Raw genomic sequence first — 13,864 nt, forward strand, 5'->3', positions numbered from 1 at the left:
CAGCAGTCCTGCTCCTATCAGAAGATTCTCATCACTAGAGAAAAAGATGGGCTGATAAAGCTTTCTGGGCAGAAGCAAATAGAATGTAAAGATCTTGCTTAGCCTGGGGATGCCTGGATCCTACACTTGCAAAATTAATGGGATATGTGGGCTCAGATATTGGAGACAATGGGCAGGAATCTACACAAGTGGGGAGGGGTACTAAAAAAAAGATATAATCAGACAGATATAACATGCTTTACACTGTCTTCTACTTGTCATATTAGCTCCACTTTACCATATTATTGTTTTTATATTATGTAAGAGTTGCATTTTCATATTAGCATTTTTTCACTCTGAACATATTCAATAAACTAATCAGGGGTGTGGTTGGCATGTCTCAAATCAAGTGAAGCAAAGCATGGCTTTCTTCTAATTGTACATAAAGCACATCTAATACTCTGGATGTTTCCACCCTTGGCTTACTCATTCAAAAAATTGTCATTTAGCCAGCATCTTCAGAAAGACTGAACAGCTTAAAGTTTAGAACAATGGAAATATCTCATAGTCTGGTTAGGACATGTCTTATTTGTGACAAGAAAGATTAACATGATTTGTACATTCTGACCTCACCCTCCTTATACACTATATAAGAAGAGAGGTTGCACATGCAGTGTGCACTTGCTCCTACACCTGTCTTTATTTTGGCTAGTTTTCTGTTAGTCCTAACAGTTCAATCTGTAATTGAGAACATGACAAGCCAGGTCGCAATTTCAAGGCAGTCTAGATCTGTTAGAGGTCCAAGTAGTAGTACACATGTCTCTCAGAGATTATGTGGATCTTTCCCAGTTGCCCAAAAGGCTTATAGTGTGTGCGGGGCACGAATGGGTGGCCGAACACAAGCTTCAGTGCCTTTTGTCCTGGGGTCCTCTGGCTTAGTATCATCTTCGTATGGTGGTCTGGGTTCTGCAGCAGGTTGCTTTGGAGGGGGCTTCAGTAGTGGTTCAGGCTTAGGTGGCGGTGCAAGTTTTGGTGGTGGTGCAGGATTTGGCAGTTTTTCTGCAACCTTGGCTGGTGCAGGTGATGGTGGTTTCCTATCTGGAAATGAAAAGGCAACCATGCAAAACCTGAATGACCGTCTGGCTTCCTACCTGACTAAAGTACATGACCTAGAGAAGGAAAACTCTGCACTGGAGCTAAAGATTAAAGACTGGTATCTGAAGCAAACTCATGGTGGGGAAGGGACAGGCCGTGACTACAGTGAATATGAAAAGACCATTGATGACTTGAGGGATAAGGTAAGATCTGTTTTATTGTGAGGCAACTCACAGTTATTACCCATTGATAACTGCAAATGTTTAAAAGTTGTTCTGTGATGAACTATTGCTCATTTCAAGGTATGCTAACTGCAATACTAGAAAAAATAGTATCACATTCCAGGTTACATGTACTGGATTTATTTATTTCTTATTTTGAAAATTTACATTTAAATAATGGTGATTTGAATCATTTGTGCAATTATTTTCACTGAGTATCCAACTTTTTCTGAATGCTAGATTAATTTATTTATTTACTGATTTTTGCACACTCACATTTAAAATCATGAATTTAGTCATATGTCCAGTTATTTTATGTGACTAACCAACTTTATCACCTCTATCATGCAGCAACATCCTTCTGATTTTGACTTGATATTGTACAATTGAAAAAGAGGCTCAGTCCCTCACACATAAAAGAATGCAGTGCTTATATTTGATGTATGGTTCTAACTGGAATAATTCTTGACTGCAATAACTCAAGATGAGGTTTAATGTATATACATTAAGAGCAAAAAGTAGCCTAGTTTTTACGCAATACCAGTTTCTAAATATTTACATTTTGTATACTTTCTTTTGGTATGCATTGCATTTCAAATTATTTTTTCCATGTTAGGACTGGTTTGTGGTGTTCTGATAACACGGCTAGAACTGATAAGGTTTTAGAAAATCACTTTTGTTTATTGTTTTCCTTACTTGGAATTTGACCCATCAAACATTTTCCTGACGTTGGTTGCTGCTTTTAAGACTTTCAGATCATGCAGATAATGTCACTGTAGCTCTGCAATGCATTACTTTCCCCAACTAGTGTGTTATGGTACACAAACCTTAAGATTGTGATATTGTTTTTTAACTTGCTGCAGATGGACTTGTTGACTGAACTGTCTTGCCACTACTTTACCTCTGGGCTGTATTCAAAAGCTCTGTCATTTCAAATATTGTTTTGCAGGACTGGCTTTGGTCTCTATATCACATATTACTAAATACACTAACTTAGAGGCTGCATTAACAAATGTTCTTTACATTGAATTAGTGCAACCACCATGTAAATGTATTTAGTCATTGGGTATATGAGGGTAAGGTCGCTGCAGTGCAGCTAAATACCCCTTACAAAAAAATGTTTAGTACAGCGAACCTTTTTGTATGCTGTCAAACAGTAAGTTTTGATGGGATTCATTGAAGTTGATAAATTCGCAGGCCATTAAGTTTGGTTTTTGGATCTCCAAATATATCTAAAAGTTGAGTATGTTTCATATAACATTTAGGTATTTTACATACAGAACAACTGTTTTATGCATATTTTATCATTTAACTGTGGGGATAATTATTTTAGATTTACAAGCACATAGATGTTTTCTGATGAAAGCAGACTATCTACTTAGTTGAGGTATTTCAGGTAGCAGTCAGTTTTAGGCTTTTGTCATATCAAACTACTTTATTGTAATTATTTTTTTGTTGTTATATTCATTACTAGTGTAATCCAGCTAAGACACTGCCATTTCATAACTCCCTCCACATTCTACTACCGTATAACATTATAGTACCACAGATAACAATATTATGTTTGATTTGTATACATAGAAAAATGTATAAATACTTCTGTTTTCTGTTTGTAGTCTACTGTACTGTGGATTGATGTAACAACCCCTCCAAAAAATGTGCAGTTTCTGTGCATTTATGATATCCAGTCATTGCTGATATAAAACATGCTCCAGAGGAGATGTTAATCAGAGGGTCATCAAATGATACCCACAGAATGACATCAAGGACAAGTAGCTCCAGAGGGGATGTTAATCAGAGGGTCATCAAATGATACCCACAGAATGACATCAAGGACAAGTATATTACAGTGTGTGCAGCACAGTCAATCTGCACTGCTTACACTGTAACCCTTAACATATCCATTGTGATGCACGGTAATATGGAGCATTTTCTAATGCCTAAAATTTAACCACTAGGTGGCAACAGTGTGCTAGCAATGCCCTGACAAACTTGCATAAACATTGTAGAAATACAGTTCAACCCTTTTCTTAATTGCTTGGCTTACATACATTTATAAATATCATCCATAAAGTCTGTTTGTATCTGGATCAGGATTTCACTTTATATGAAGGATAACAAAATGGAAGAAAAAAACAAAGTACACGTATGTAAGTCAAGACTCATTCTTCTGATTTTGTAAGGGATCTCTGAATAAAATAATGAAGATTTTGAGACAAAGCCTGTTATCGGAGAGCTGAGTATGTTAGTCTTCCTGTCCTGCAATGTAGATCTCTGCTTTCATATTCTAACTTCTGGATCTTAGTTTCTATATTTCCTTCTTTTAGTACAGCAACAAATATGTTTAAATCACAGTATTGCTGGTTTAAATCACAGTATTGCTGGTTTATAATTTCATAGGTAATTACTAGGCTATTGATCTGTGAGGATCTTACAAAGTCTAGCCTTACATTCCCATGGTAGCTTTTAGCCCTTATATTTTGCATACAAATAACCCAAAGGTTGGCAGAACAAGAATATGTTACAACATTTACTTGTTGCTCCAATCCATGTGGGGCAAGGCTGCTAAACTGGGAATGAATTTGCAGTTTCCCATATATCTGTTCATCCAAGTTATATTTGAAGAGAATAAGAAAAAGCAGACATCTGTGCAGTTACCAAGAAATGGTTTAAAGCAGCAGAAACCACTCCAGCAGTACAAGGCTACAATGCCTTTCACTCATTTCGGCTAACTACTGCACAGTCAGGGACTAAAGGACTAATGGTGGAGATTAATTAATCTACATCAATAACAAAGTCATCTCGAGGCTAGTCAAACAGGACAATGAGCTTGATCATCTTCATGTACAAACTACCATAGTCACTGTCCTATACCATATCCTTGCTAGCTATAGGTCCCGCTTTGTGAGTCAGGAAACCCATAACTCAGATTTACTGGAAACACTAACCATTTTACCCAATACCATATTCATAGGCAACTTTAACTACCCCACTATAAACTGGGAGTTGTACACAAACCCAAACCCAGAGATTCCTGGCCTTTCTAAATACCATACATAAGATAGTCCACATGCCCAATAAGGGGAGCAAACATAATGGTCCTGGTCTTCACTAACATGGAAAAATGCTGCACCCCCCCCCCCCACCTCAAGTACAATGTCCCCTCTGGTAAAGTTGTACCATAAAGCTGTCTCCTTTAAATAAAAATAAAACCAGTGACCCCAACAAACCCTGCAGCATTTAGGAAGTACTCTAAGGCAAACTTCCTATTATTAAGTGACAACCTGACAAAATTTCAAGCCCTCCCAAAACCCTGAGAACAGAATTGCCTATGTGAAATTGTTCACAGATACAATCCTGTTAATAAATGCATATAGACAGCTGTGCCTACCAGAAATAAACTCAGAACAAGCCAAAAAAAAAACTTCTTGGTAGAATCCAACCATCAGTAGGCTGTACAATATAAGGAAGAAAGTCATAGCAAACATTAGGAAATGCAATGCCCAGAAGTATAAAAAGTCTTTCATCAATCTAAATAAACAATTCAGAGGGAAAATCAGGTCTTCCTTCCAAAGCCAGTTTTGAGGTAAATATAGCCTCCCATGCCAAGGGCAATCACAAGACTTTCTTTAGCGATGCCATAACCTAAAAGGCTTTGCACAACAATGTGCAGTTCTAATTATAAATGGAGCGACTTACACACAGCCAGAAGATATAGCAAATTTACTGGCCAACAAATTCAGGTCTAATTTTATCCCACTCTCCCCCATTGTCACCAATAAAGAAATATCATCAAACATAAGCCCCCAACCATCACTAGGGAATAAGTCTTAAATGAGACCTACAAGGCCAAGAATGCTACATAAATGGGCTCTGATAGTATCACAGGATGCATCACAAATCAGGAACAATGCAGTCACTATTTAACCACAGCCTCCAGTCAGGTTTCATGTCATGAAAGCAGAGAACTGCAACAGTCATCCTTCTGTGTACGGGCAGGCCTTCTATGGAACTTCAAAAAGTGCAGACTCATTAGTGAGACTAGTCTCATATGCAAGGCCATGTTAGGAATGATCATGGAAATGAATAATAAGGACATAGAAAGCCTCCAGACACTAGGACCCCACCCAGTTCAGTTTTTTTTCAAGAGAAGATCATGCCTACTCAATCTGGTAGACTTCTTGAGAAGGTTGTCAAGGCAAAATTGTGCAAACTGCCTACTTTGACATAGCCAAGGCATTTGATACAATACCTCACTCTGGCTTATATACTAACTTATGGAATTAGGCATAAACTCATGTGGTACAATCTAGAGTGCCAGATGGCTCTCAGATAGGACCCAAGAAGTTAGAATATGGGAGTCCACTTTCACAAAGAGCCCAGTCACTGGTGGAGTCCTTCTTGGTTCAGTGCAGAGTCTTCTTCTTTTTGGCAGCTGCTTCTCAGAAATCAAGGCCAATGTTAAGGGCCTTTGGCTGACCAAGATCACAGGTGATTGCAAACTGGAAGTAGTGCTAGAATCTCTCCATGGCATTAATATCTCACCAGAAGTGCTAATACAAACAATGAGTGCCATAGCCATGGTTTAAAACTCAGTGCCAAGAAATTAATAATAGTACCCTTTGAAAAGTTGGCTACCCCAGGAAACTACCTCATTGATAACACAACCCTAAGAATAGATCCATAAGTTAGGGATTTGAGGATATATGTAGACAGTAACCTGTCTTTTGGCCAACATTTGTATAAGGTAGTAAGGAAATCATTCTATGTTGCTCAACATATGAACAAGGGTATGGTATCTAGGTCCAAGGACGTCATTGTCCCACTTTACGCAGTCCTCATCAGAGCCATCATTGACTGCAGTGCCTCCTTCATTATGTACCTGACCAGGTGCATGTGGCAACTGGAACATCCACAAATGTTCCTTACAAAAGGAATACAAGGCAAACAACATGGCATGCAAATTGCCTCAAAACCCTAACCCTATACTCTGTTTCCTACAGACTGTTGAGGGATAATGTATGTCTGGCATGTAAGACTTACCAGGACTCTACTCTGATGGACCTCTTATAAAAATGCAAAACAAATAACACCAAAATTAACCAATCCAGGGACCTAAACCTTGCTTGTGACATAAACAAGACATGTTGGAGGGCAGGTATGTGTTTTGGAGAATACCCATTCACTGGAACAAGCTTCACATCCATGTGAAAAAGAGTTCTTTCTTGACCCTAAGCAAGCATAAATTGGAATAGTGGATGGGAAATCAGAAATTCACCCCTTGCCTGTCACCTATGTCTGTAATAGACAGAGACAACCTATAAATGTTTGAACATGCATGCCTTAGCTTACACATACTGTAAAAATAACCTCTAGGGCACCAAATGTGTTTGCTACATTTCAGATGCATGGCTAAGCTTAAAAAGGCACTTGTGGTCAGTAATTAGCTTAGTATATACCTATGAGCCAATGTGGAGTGGAAAACTGTTCCATAAAACTATGAACCAACGTGGAGTGGAAAACTGTTCCATAAAAGAGTTATTCTCTTTGATACATTGCTATCCCTTCAACATGTTCTGTTTTTGTTTGAACATACAAATTTATAATAGGTCTGACAGGATAGGGTCCACCAAGACACTATACGTGAGACAGGGGACATATCTTAGTAGGCACTGTGATAACAAGAAGAGAGATAAGGCTTTGAAGCAGTCTGCATATTTTTGGTTATTCAAGACCTGGATTTTTTTAGTGAAAAAAAATGTTGTGGTCTCTTTAGTTGTGAACAGTATTTAACAGCTACATACCAAATGGGGCATTATATTCAATGATTGCCCTGATGAGAGCCAAGTGTAGTGGCATGATAACATTCTTGGAGCTGGACACCATACCTTTTGATAACAGCTATGAAATGAAGAAGGACTTCCTTACAATAGTGAATGCATAAGTAAACTTACACCCAGAAATTCTATAGTCCCTCACACGCGCGCACATGTGTGCATACACACACACACACACACACACACACACACACACACACACACACACACACACACACACACACACACACACAGACATATACAAACACCAACACATCCAACACTTACACACTCATACTTTCACCTGCCTACCCTAACCCACACGTACAACTTACAAACACACTCACATACACTCAAACTCCTACCCAAAACCCTTACAAAACAATCACTTACCTTAAATTCCACCTAAATCCACACACGACTCCGGACACCATCTACACAAAACACCGCATGTAACATAGCGTAAAGCCATAACCGCGAATTTGATTATGCACTTTCGCTACTTTAAAAATTCTCCTTTATGGTCTCAAGATACTGAAATTTGAGATTTCAGAATTTCGAGATTATGAAGGGGAACCTTAATAAATATACAATTTAATGTAATAATTCTTCAGTGCCATGCTTTGATCACACACCTTTGGAAATGTGGTAATGGCGCAGTTCATGTAAGTTCTTATTTACTACTTTTTTAAACAGTTTCAATGGCTTTATAAGTGTAATACTAAACATTTTGCACATTAAAATGTACATAGAAAGCATGCTGCTTAACACAATGGAATTACAGGAGTAGAAAAAAACAGTGAAGTCTGGATATGTGCTTTACATAGTTTCATCATGGTTTGCAAATGATGGTTAAGGACATTTCAATAATTTTTTACACAGCAGAATAAAAACAAAATGAAAATAAGTGAATTAAATATGGAGCAATATTTTGCCTTTAGTTTATTCCTGGAAGAGTAAAAGGGAATTCCCTGGGGCAATATGAGTAACCAGTCAGGTGAATTTTTATTTTTATTTATTTTACATTTGTTAACCGGGCTAGTCCAACTGGATATATTTCCATTTTCAGTGGAGGCCCGGGGAGAAAAGCTCCACAGTGACATTTAAAAGTTTATAATGCACAATTATAAGAGAAAAATGTAAGACAAAATAAGATGAGAGAGCAGTAATTACAAAGTTATACTATTTAAGCAAAGACCATATTCAAAAGAAATGATTTACACAAAAATTAGTTAAAAATAATTAGAGAGCCTTGGCTAGAGAGAAGTATGCAAATTCTAAAACACAAAAAAACTTTGAAAGGAACAAGATACTCTTTCAAATTAAGATATGAGAGGTTATTTACAATATGTTCGCAGTTTAATTCATCTCCTATTTGCAACAATAATTTCAGACATTTACCGCTACCCAGGGGTAAGTAGTGATAAAAGGTAAGGGGAGGCAGGATAGAGAAAATGGCGAAAGAGAATGCAGACAGTTAGTCAGGGTAACAGCAAGGGCATAACCAGTGAGTTTTAAGATGTTGCTTCAGCCTTTGCATAAAGAGTGGGAAGGAGGGAAGTACCGTTAGATCCAATGGCAACATGTTCCAATATTTTCCAGCAGTATTAGAAAACAAGGAGTCACCTGCCAAGTTATTAGACTTGCTAATGCTAGGCAGTAGTTTAGTGGAAGAGTGTAAGGAATTGAGGTTTGCATAGTGGGTAATAAGGTTAGAGAGTATCGGTGTGTTCTTAGGTTGGTAGAATATCCTATGAACAATGATAAGTTGGGAAAGTATAAGAATGTTTTTTAGTTCAAGCCAGTCAAGCTGCTTTAGGTTCAGACAGTGGTAAGTTCTAAATGGGTTTCCAGTGGCAAATCTGGCAATATTATTATAGGAGTTAGTTAATTTAGTGAGATTATTTTTCTTTAGGTTGGTATAAATGGAGGAAGCATAAAAAGGAGTGGAGATTAGATGGGAGTGGGCAATTGTAGTTCTGGCTGTTGGTGTTAAGAAGGGTTTTATTCTATATAGGGAGCCCAATTTTCTATTTACGGTTTTTATTGTGTTATTTATATGATTGTCAAATGTAAGGTTATTGTCAATTAAGACTCCCAATAGTTTGGTGGTAAAGTCTGGGGTTATAATGGTGCCATTATTTGATTTGATTGAGAAATTGATGGGGGGGGGAATTACTGTTAGGTGTGAAGAGTAAGAGCTTGTTCTTTGGCATTCAAAAGGAGGCAACGGTTTAGAAACCATGCCTCGACTGAGTTGAATACTGTCTGGGTTAGGGATTGTAGTTCAGATGTGGAGTTGGCAGAACATATGAGCATGGAATCATCTGCATATTGTATGCAGGTAACTTGAGAGATTGCTAAGTAAAGGTAGTTGACGAATACTGAGAATAGAAGTGGACCGAGAATGGAGCCGTGAGGGACTCCAAGGGAGACTGGCAGGTGGGAAGATAATTTGTTCTCCCAAAGGACTGCTTGTTGCCTATTGTTAAAGTAGGACTTAAACAAGAGAACAGCCTTGGTGTCAAGAGCAAGGGATTCAAGAGTAGGGGGTGGTTGACCATGTCAAAGGCTTTTGACAGATCAATAGAGTGCTGATGAGAGGATGTTGTTGTTTACGGCTTTTATTGATAGAGTCAGTGAAAGATAGGAGGGCTGTGGTGATACTATGAAATGGCCTGAAGCCATGTTGACAGTTAGCTAGTATATTATGTTGGGTTAGGTGGTTAATTAGTTGATGGTGAATGCATTTGTCCATAACTTTAGCTAAGGGTGATAAGAGAGCAATAGACCTGTAGCTGGAATACTCATTAGAGTTTCCGCCTTTATGTAGAGGGATAATGTGGGAGATTTTCCAGATATCTGAGATTTTTCCGTCATTTATGGTTCTGTTTATAAGGATGGATACAGGATAAGCAACTGCTCTGGCTGCTTTTTGCAGGTATTCAGATGGTATTTGGTCTGCAGAGGGGGTACATGGCTTACGTTTATGTATAAGTTTTTGGATGTACGAGGTAGTGATGGGTTATTTGGAATGTTGGGAGAGTATTAGGTAAAGAGGTTTGGAGATTAGAGTTGTTTGGGGACAGTTGGCAGGCTAGAGATTTTATGGTGTCAGTGAAGAAGGTATTGAAGGCATTGGCAGTTTGAAGGGAGGTATTGTTATCAGCCCCGAGAGGGGGTGGTGTACTGGAGTGCCCTGGGTGAAGGAATCTATTAATGCTAGACCAGAATTTTTGCGGATTGTTATGGTGAGATTGCTGTAGTTTACAATAGTAGTTTTTTTGTCAGTCGGTATAGCTTTTTCAGTAGTATTCCTTAGCTGTCTAAATGTTTGTTGCTCTGAGATATTTTTGGATGCTCTCCACTTGGCCCAAGATTTATTCCTAAGAAATATGAGTTGTCTAGTTTCTTTTGAAAACCAGGGGGCAGGTTTGGACTTCATTCTTATAGAACGTGTAGGAGCATGCTTATCAAGGATAGTTAAGAATTTAGAGTTGAAATATTTGACAGCCTGCTCAAGAGGGAGAGTTTTTAGTGGGTACCAGTTACAGGCATTAAGTTCATTTTGGAATACTACAGGGTTAAAATGTTTGTTAGTTCAAGAGATTTTATAAGTAGGGGTGTTTGGGATTTCATTCTTTTGTCTTATAATGTAAGTTAACATATGATCACTTAAGTCATTTGGTAGAGTTCCTACCTTGTATATTTGTTGTTGTTTATTAATGAGTATCCAATCTAAGATACTCTCTTTGTTGTTGGGTTTGTTAAGTCTAGTGGTGGCGGTGATAGTTTGACTAAAGCCATGAAGATTAGTATGTGATGAAGGATTATCTGTATTTACACATTTCCAGTCAGTATTAAAATCACCAAGTATAATGGTTTCTTGTGGGTAGGAAGTTGATACCCAGCTTAGAATGTCTTTATTATAGAGATATTATTACCAGGGGGTAGGCAGATGCAGATAATATAAAGGGCTTTGGAAGTGTTTAGTTGAAGTCGGGAGATAAGAACTTCAGCTTTACTATCCTGAGGTGGGTTATAGGGTATGGAGGAGATCTGTAGAGTGGATTAATACAGAAGTGCTACACCCCCACCCCTACATTGTATGTGATCAAGTCTCAATATATTGTAACCTGGGGAGATTATTTCATTATCTTTAGTTACAGGTTTTAACCAGGTTTCTGTGAGGCAGAGGATATGAAAATAATGTATATCAAGGAGGCATGGAGATGGACAATTTTATTATTTATACTGCGGATATTGAGATGACCTAAAAGTAAAAAGTTTGAGAGATAGGTTTGGGTAGTTAGGGTGGGGTGAGTAGTAGAAGGAGTTGTAAAAGTTGGAATGTTTGTTGGGCCTGGGTTAGGGTGGATGTCACCATCTTTTAATGTAGGAGTTTTTAGGGCAGAAGATGGGTAGTTAAGGAAGCTGGTTAGGTATTTTAGTTTTTTTACAGTTGTGTTATTGAATTTAATGAGTAAGTCGATGATATTTGGCTAGCAGGTAGCAGGGTGTGGATGTGGTATTTATTTGAAAATGGGTAAAGGTGTACTTGTGACTAGCTGTTTGTTTAGGAGAGTAGTTGAAGTAGTCATGATTAACTTTATTAATGGAGGTGAAAAGATAGGCAGAGGTGAGAATAGATATGAGAGTAAATAGTATTATACATTTGGTTAGGATAGGTTTAGTTGTTGAGGACATATTTTAGAGAGTTTCTTGTATACCTATAGCAGGAACAGGGACAGAAAGACAAAGGAAAAGTAAGGGTATTATAAAGCTGTTTGTGTTGAGGCAGAGATAGGTATACAATTATCTTAAGAGGGTTAGAAGGCGGTACTGGATGTAGGAGGTGTGGGAAGTGTGAAATAGGTGGGTTGTGGTTAAATGATATAGATTGGTAGAAGTATTAGATTGGATGGTTGGGAGAGAGGGTGTGGTTAAAGGAGTATAAGTTTAGGACTCCTGGGAGTGGGTGGAAATTGGGGGTAGGGTAGGGGAGTGGAGTGAGCCCGCAGGGCGAACAGAGCAGTTTGCAGCTGAGAGAAGCTGAGAGGTAATCAGTTATTCAGTGAGACTGAGATTTATACAGCTTAGAGTAGGTAAGTGGCACTTAGGTTCATAGGTTCATAGGTTCATACTAGGCTATCTGCCCGAGGGCATTTACAAGCCTAGCCCATCGTTTTGTGGCTTACGCCACCCCTTTAGTATGGGGAACTATACCCATTATTTTGCTGTGCCTCTGTCGAGCAGTGACACTGAGGTAATCCCTGGGGTATATCTGCAATCTCCCATCCATTGGTTTCTTTAATTACTTTCCAAAAAAGAAATGTAAAGGGTGTCCTTAGTTCTGGGTGTAAGGGGAGTATGTATTTAGTAAAGAGCCCAGAAGCAGGAGTAATTAAGAGACAGAAAGAATGAGCTATCTAGATGAAGTACTGTTAATACAAGAAGGTAAAACCTTGTTTTATGCCTTTCTAGGGGAGGGGGATATCAGGATGTAGAGATCCTACAGGAATAGCTGGAGGTAGGTGTTAGAGCTGGAGGAGTTCAGCTAGAAGTACAGAATACAGATTTTAAAGCCTGGTGTTCTGCTGCCATCTAGTGGCCTATGTGGGGAAGTACACTAATTCACAAAGCTTGATCGGAGGTAAGGCAAAGAAGTTTAAAAAAGAGGGGAATGGACGGCCTCAGGGTAGGTCTGCAGGTGTGCTGGCCCTTACAAATAGGTTACCCAAACCTGTAAAAATGTAGGATATCACCTACACTGTGAGGCTGAGCTAAGCACTTCTGGGTAGTCTACGTAAGGGTTACAGGTGGCGTTTTCTTTGCAGTTCAGTAGGGATTTCTTTTTTGTTGCTATCTTGTTAAATAGTGGGACAGCCTGAGCCACAGCACTAGGCTTATAAGCTGAAAAAGAGACAGAGACATATAAATAAAAATTGGCAAATTAGGTTGCAGTCTTGACAAAAATTGGGAAGAGAAATGGTGGGGAGGAGTGCAAGTCATTAACTGAGTGGAATGTAAAGAAGCAAGGTAGGCTAGACACAGAAAAACATTATATTGATTCTTGGAAAAAAAAATAATATTGTGGGGCACATAAAAACAAAACATTAGCCCCCTACAACCTTCTTCAACTAATCTGTATTCACTTTAGGATCTTAGATAAAGAAGATAACAACAGATCAGATTAATAGTTAAATACAACATTCACAGCATTCACAGCAACAATTAATGCTATCATTAGCTAGAGAAAATTGTTGTATACTTATAGTGCAAAAACACATTAAATAGCATATACAGATTACAAAAGCCACTATATTAGATAAACAACAACTAAAATTTACAAGTAGTATGCAACTCTAGGGTAATTTCCTGTACCTAGGAATTTGGAGTCATAATCCACATAATATCAGCCTGCACAGGTTCTAATATTACTAGGTTAAATTAACATTAGTAGGACCTTACATGAGGTGAGGAATGGCTAGGGTGATTGACTAATAGCTAAGTTAATTTACAGACTAAAAACAACTCAGAAATACCAGTAAATAGGCTTATAAATAGCTATATTAAGTTTCCCTCTTGTAAAATTCTGTGCCCGATTAATTTATGTCCTAATTGCAGAAAGCAGATCAAGTAAATAAGAGATAGTCGCCCAGATAGCAAAAATCATGTCTTTGTACCTGGGAAAAGAATCTGGTTTCTAACACAAGAGATAAAATAATCAGCGCTCTATGCCTGAGCACTTTT

At 38.2% G+C, this 13,864-nt stretch overlaps 1 protein-coding gene across 1 annotated transcript in view; it reads left to right on the forward strand.

The window, feature by feature from the left end:
- Positions 1-652: 652 nt before the first annotated feature.
- LOC122788051 (keratin, type I cytoskeletal 19-like) overlaps positions 653-13,864 on the forward strand; it is a 32,043-nt gene continuing 18,831 nt past the window's right edge. The window contains exon 1 of the mRNA XM_044054972.1: positions 653-1,277. Coding sequence (XP_043910907.1) covers positions 732-1,277 — 546 coding nt within the window. The 5' untranslated portion in view covers positions 653-731. The remainder of the gene's footprint in view (positions 1,278-13,864) is intronic.

This window comes from Protopterus annectens, chromosome 13.part0 (genome assembly GCF_019279795.1).
Source record: "Protopterus annectens isolate FY-2018-M chromosome 13.part0, PAN1.0, whole genome shotgun sequence".
NCBI lineage: Eukaryota > Metazoa > Chordata > Ceratodontiformes > Protopteridae > Protopterus > Protopterus annectens.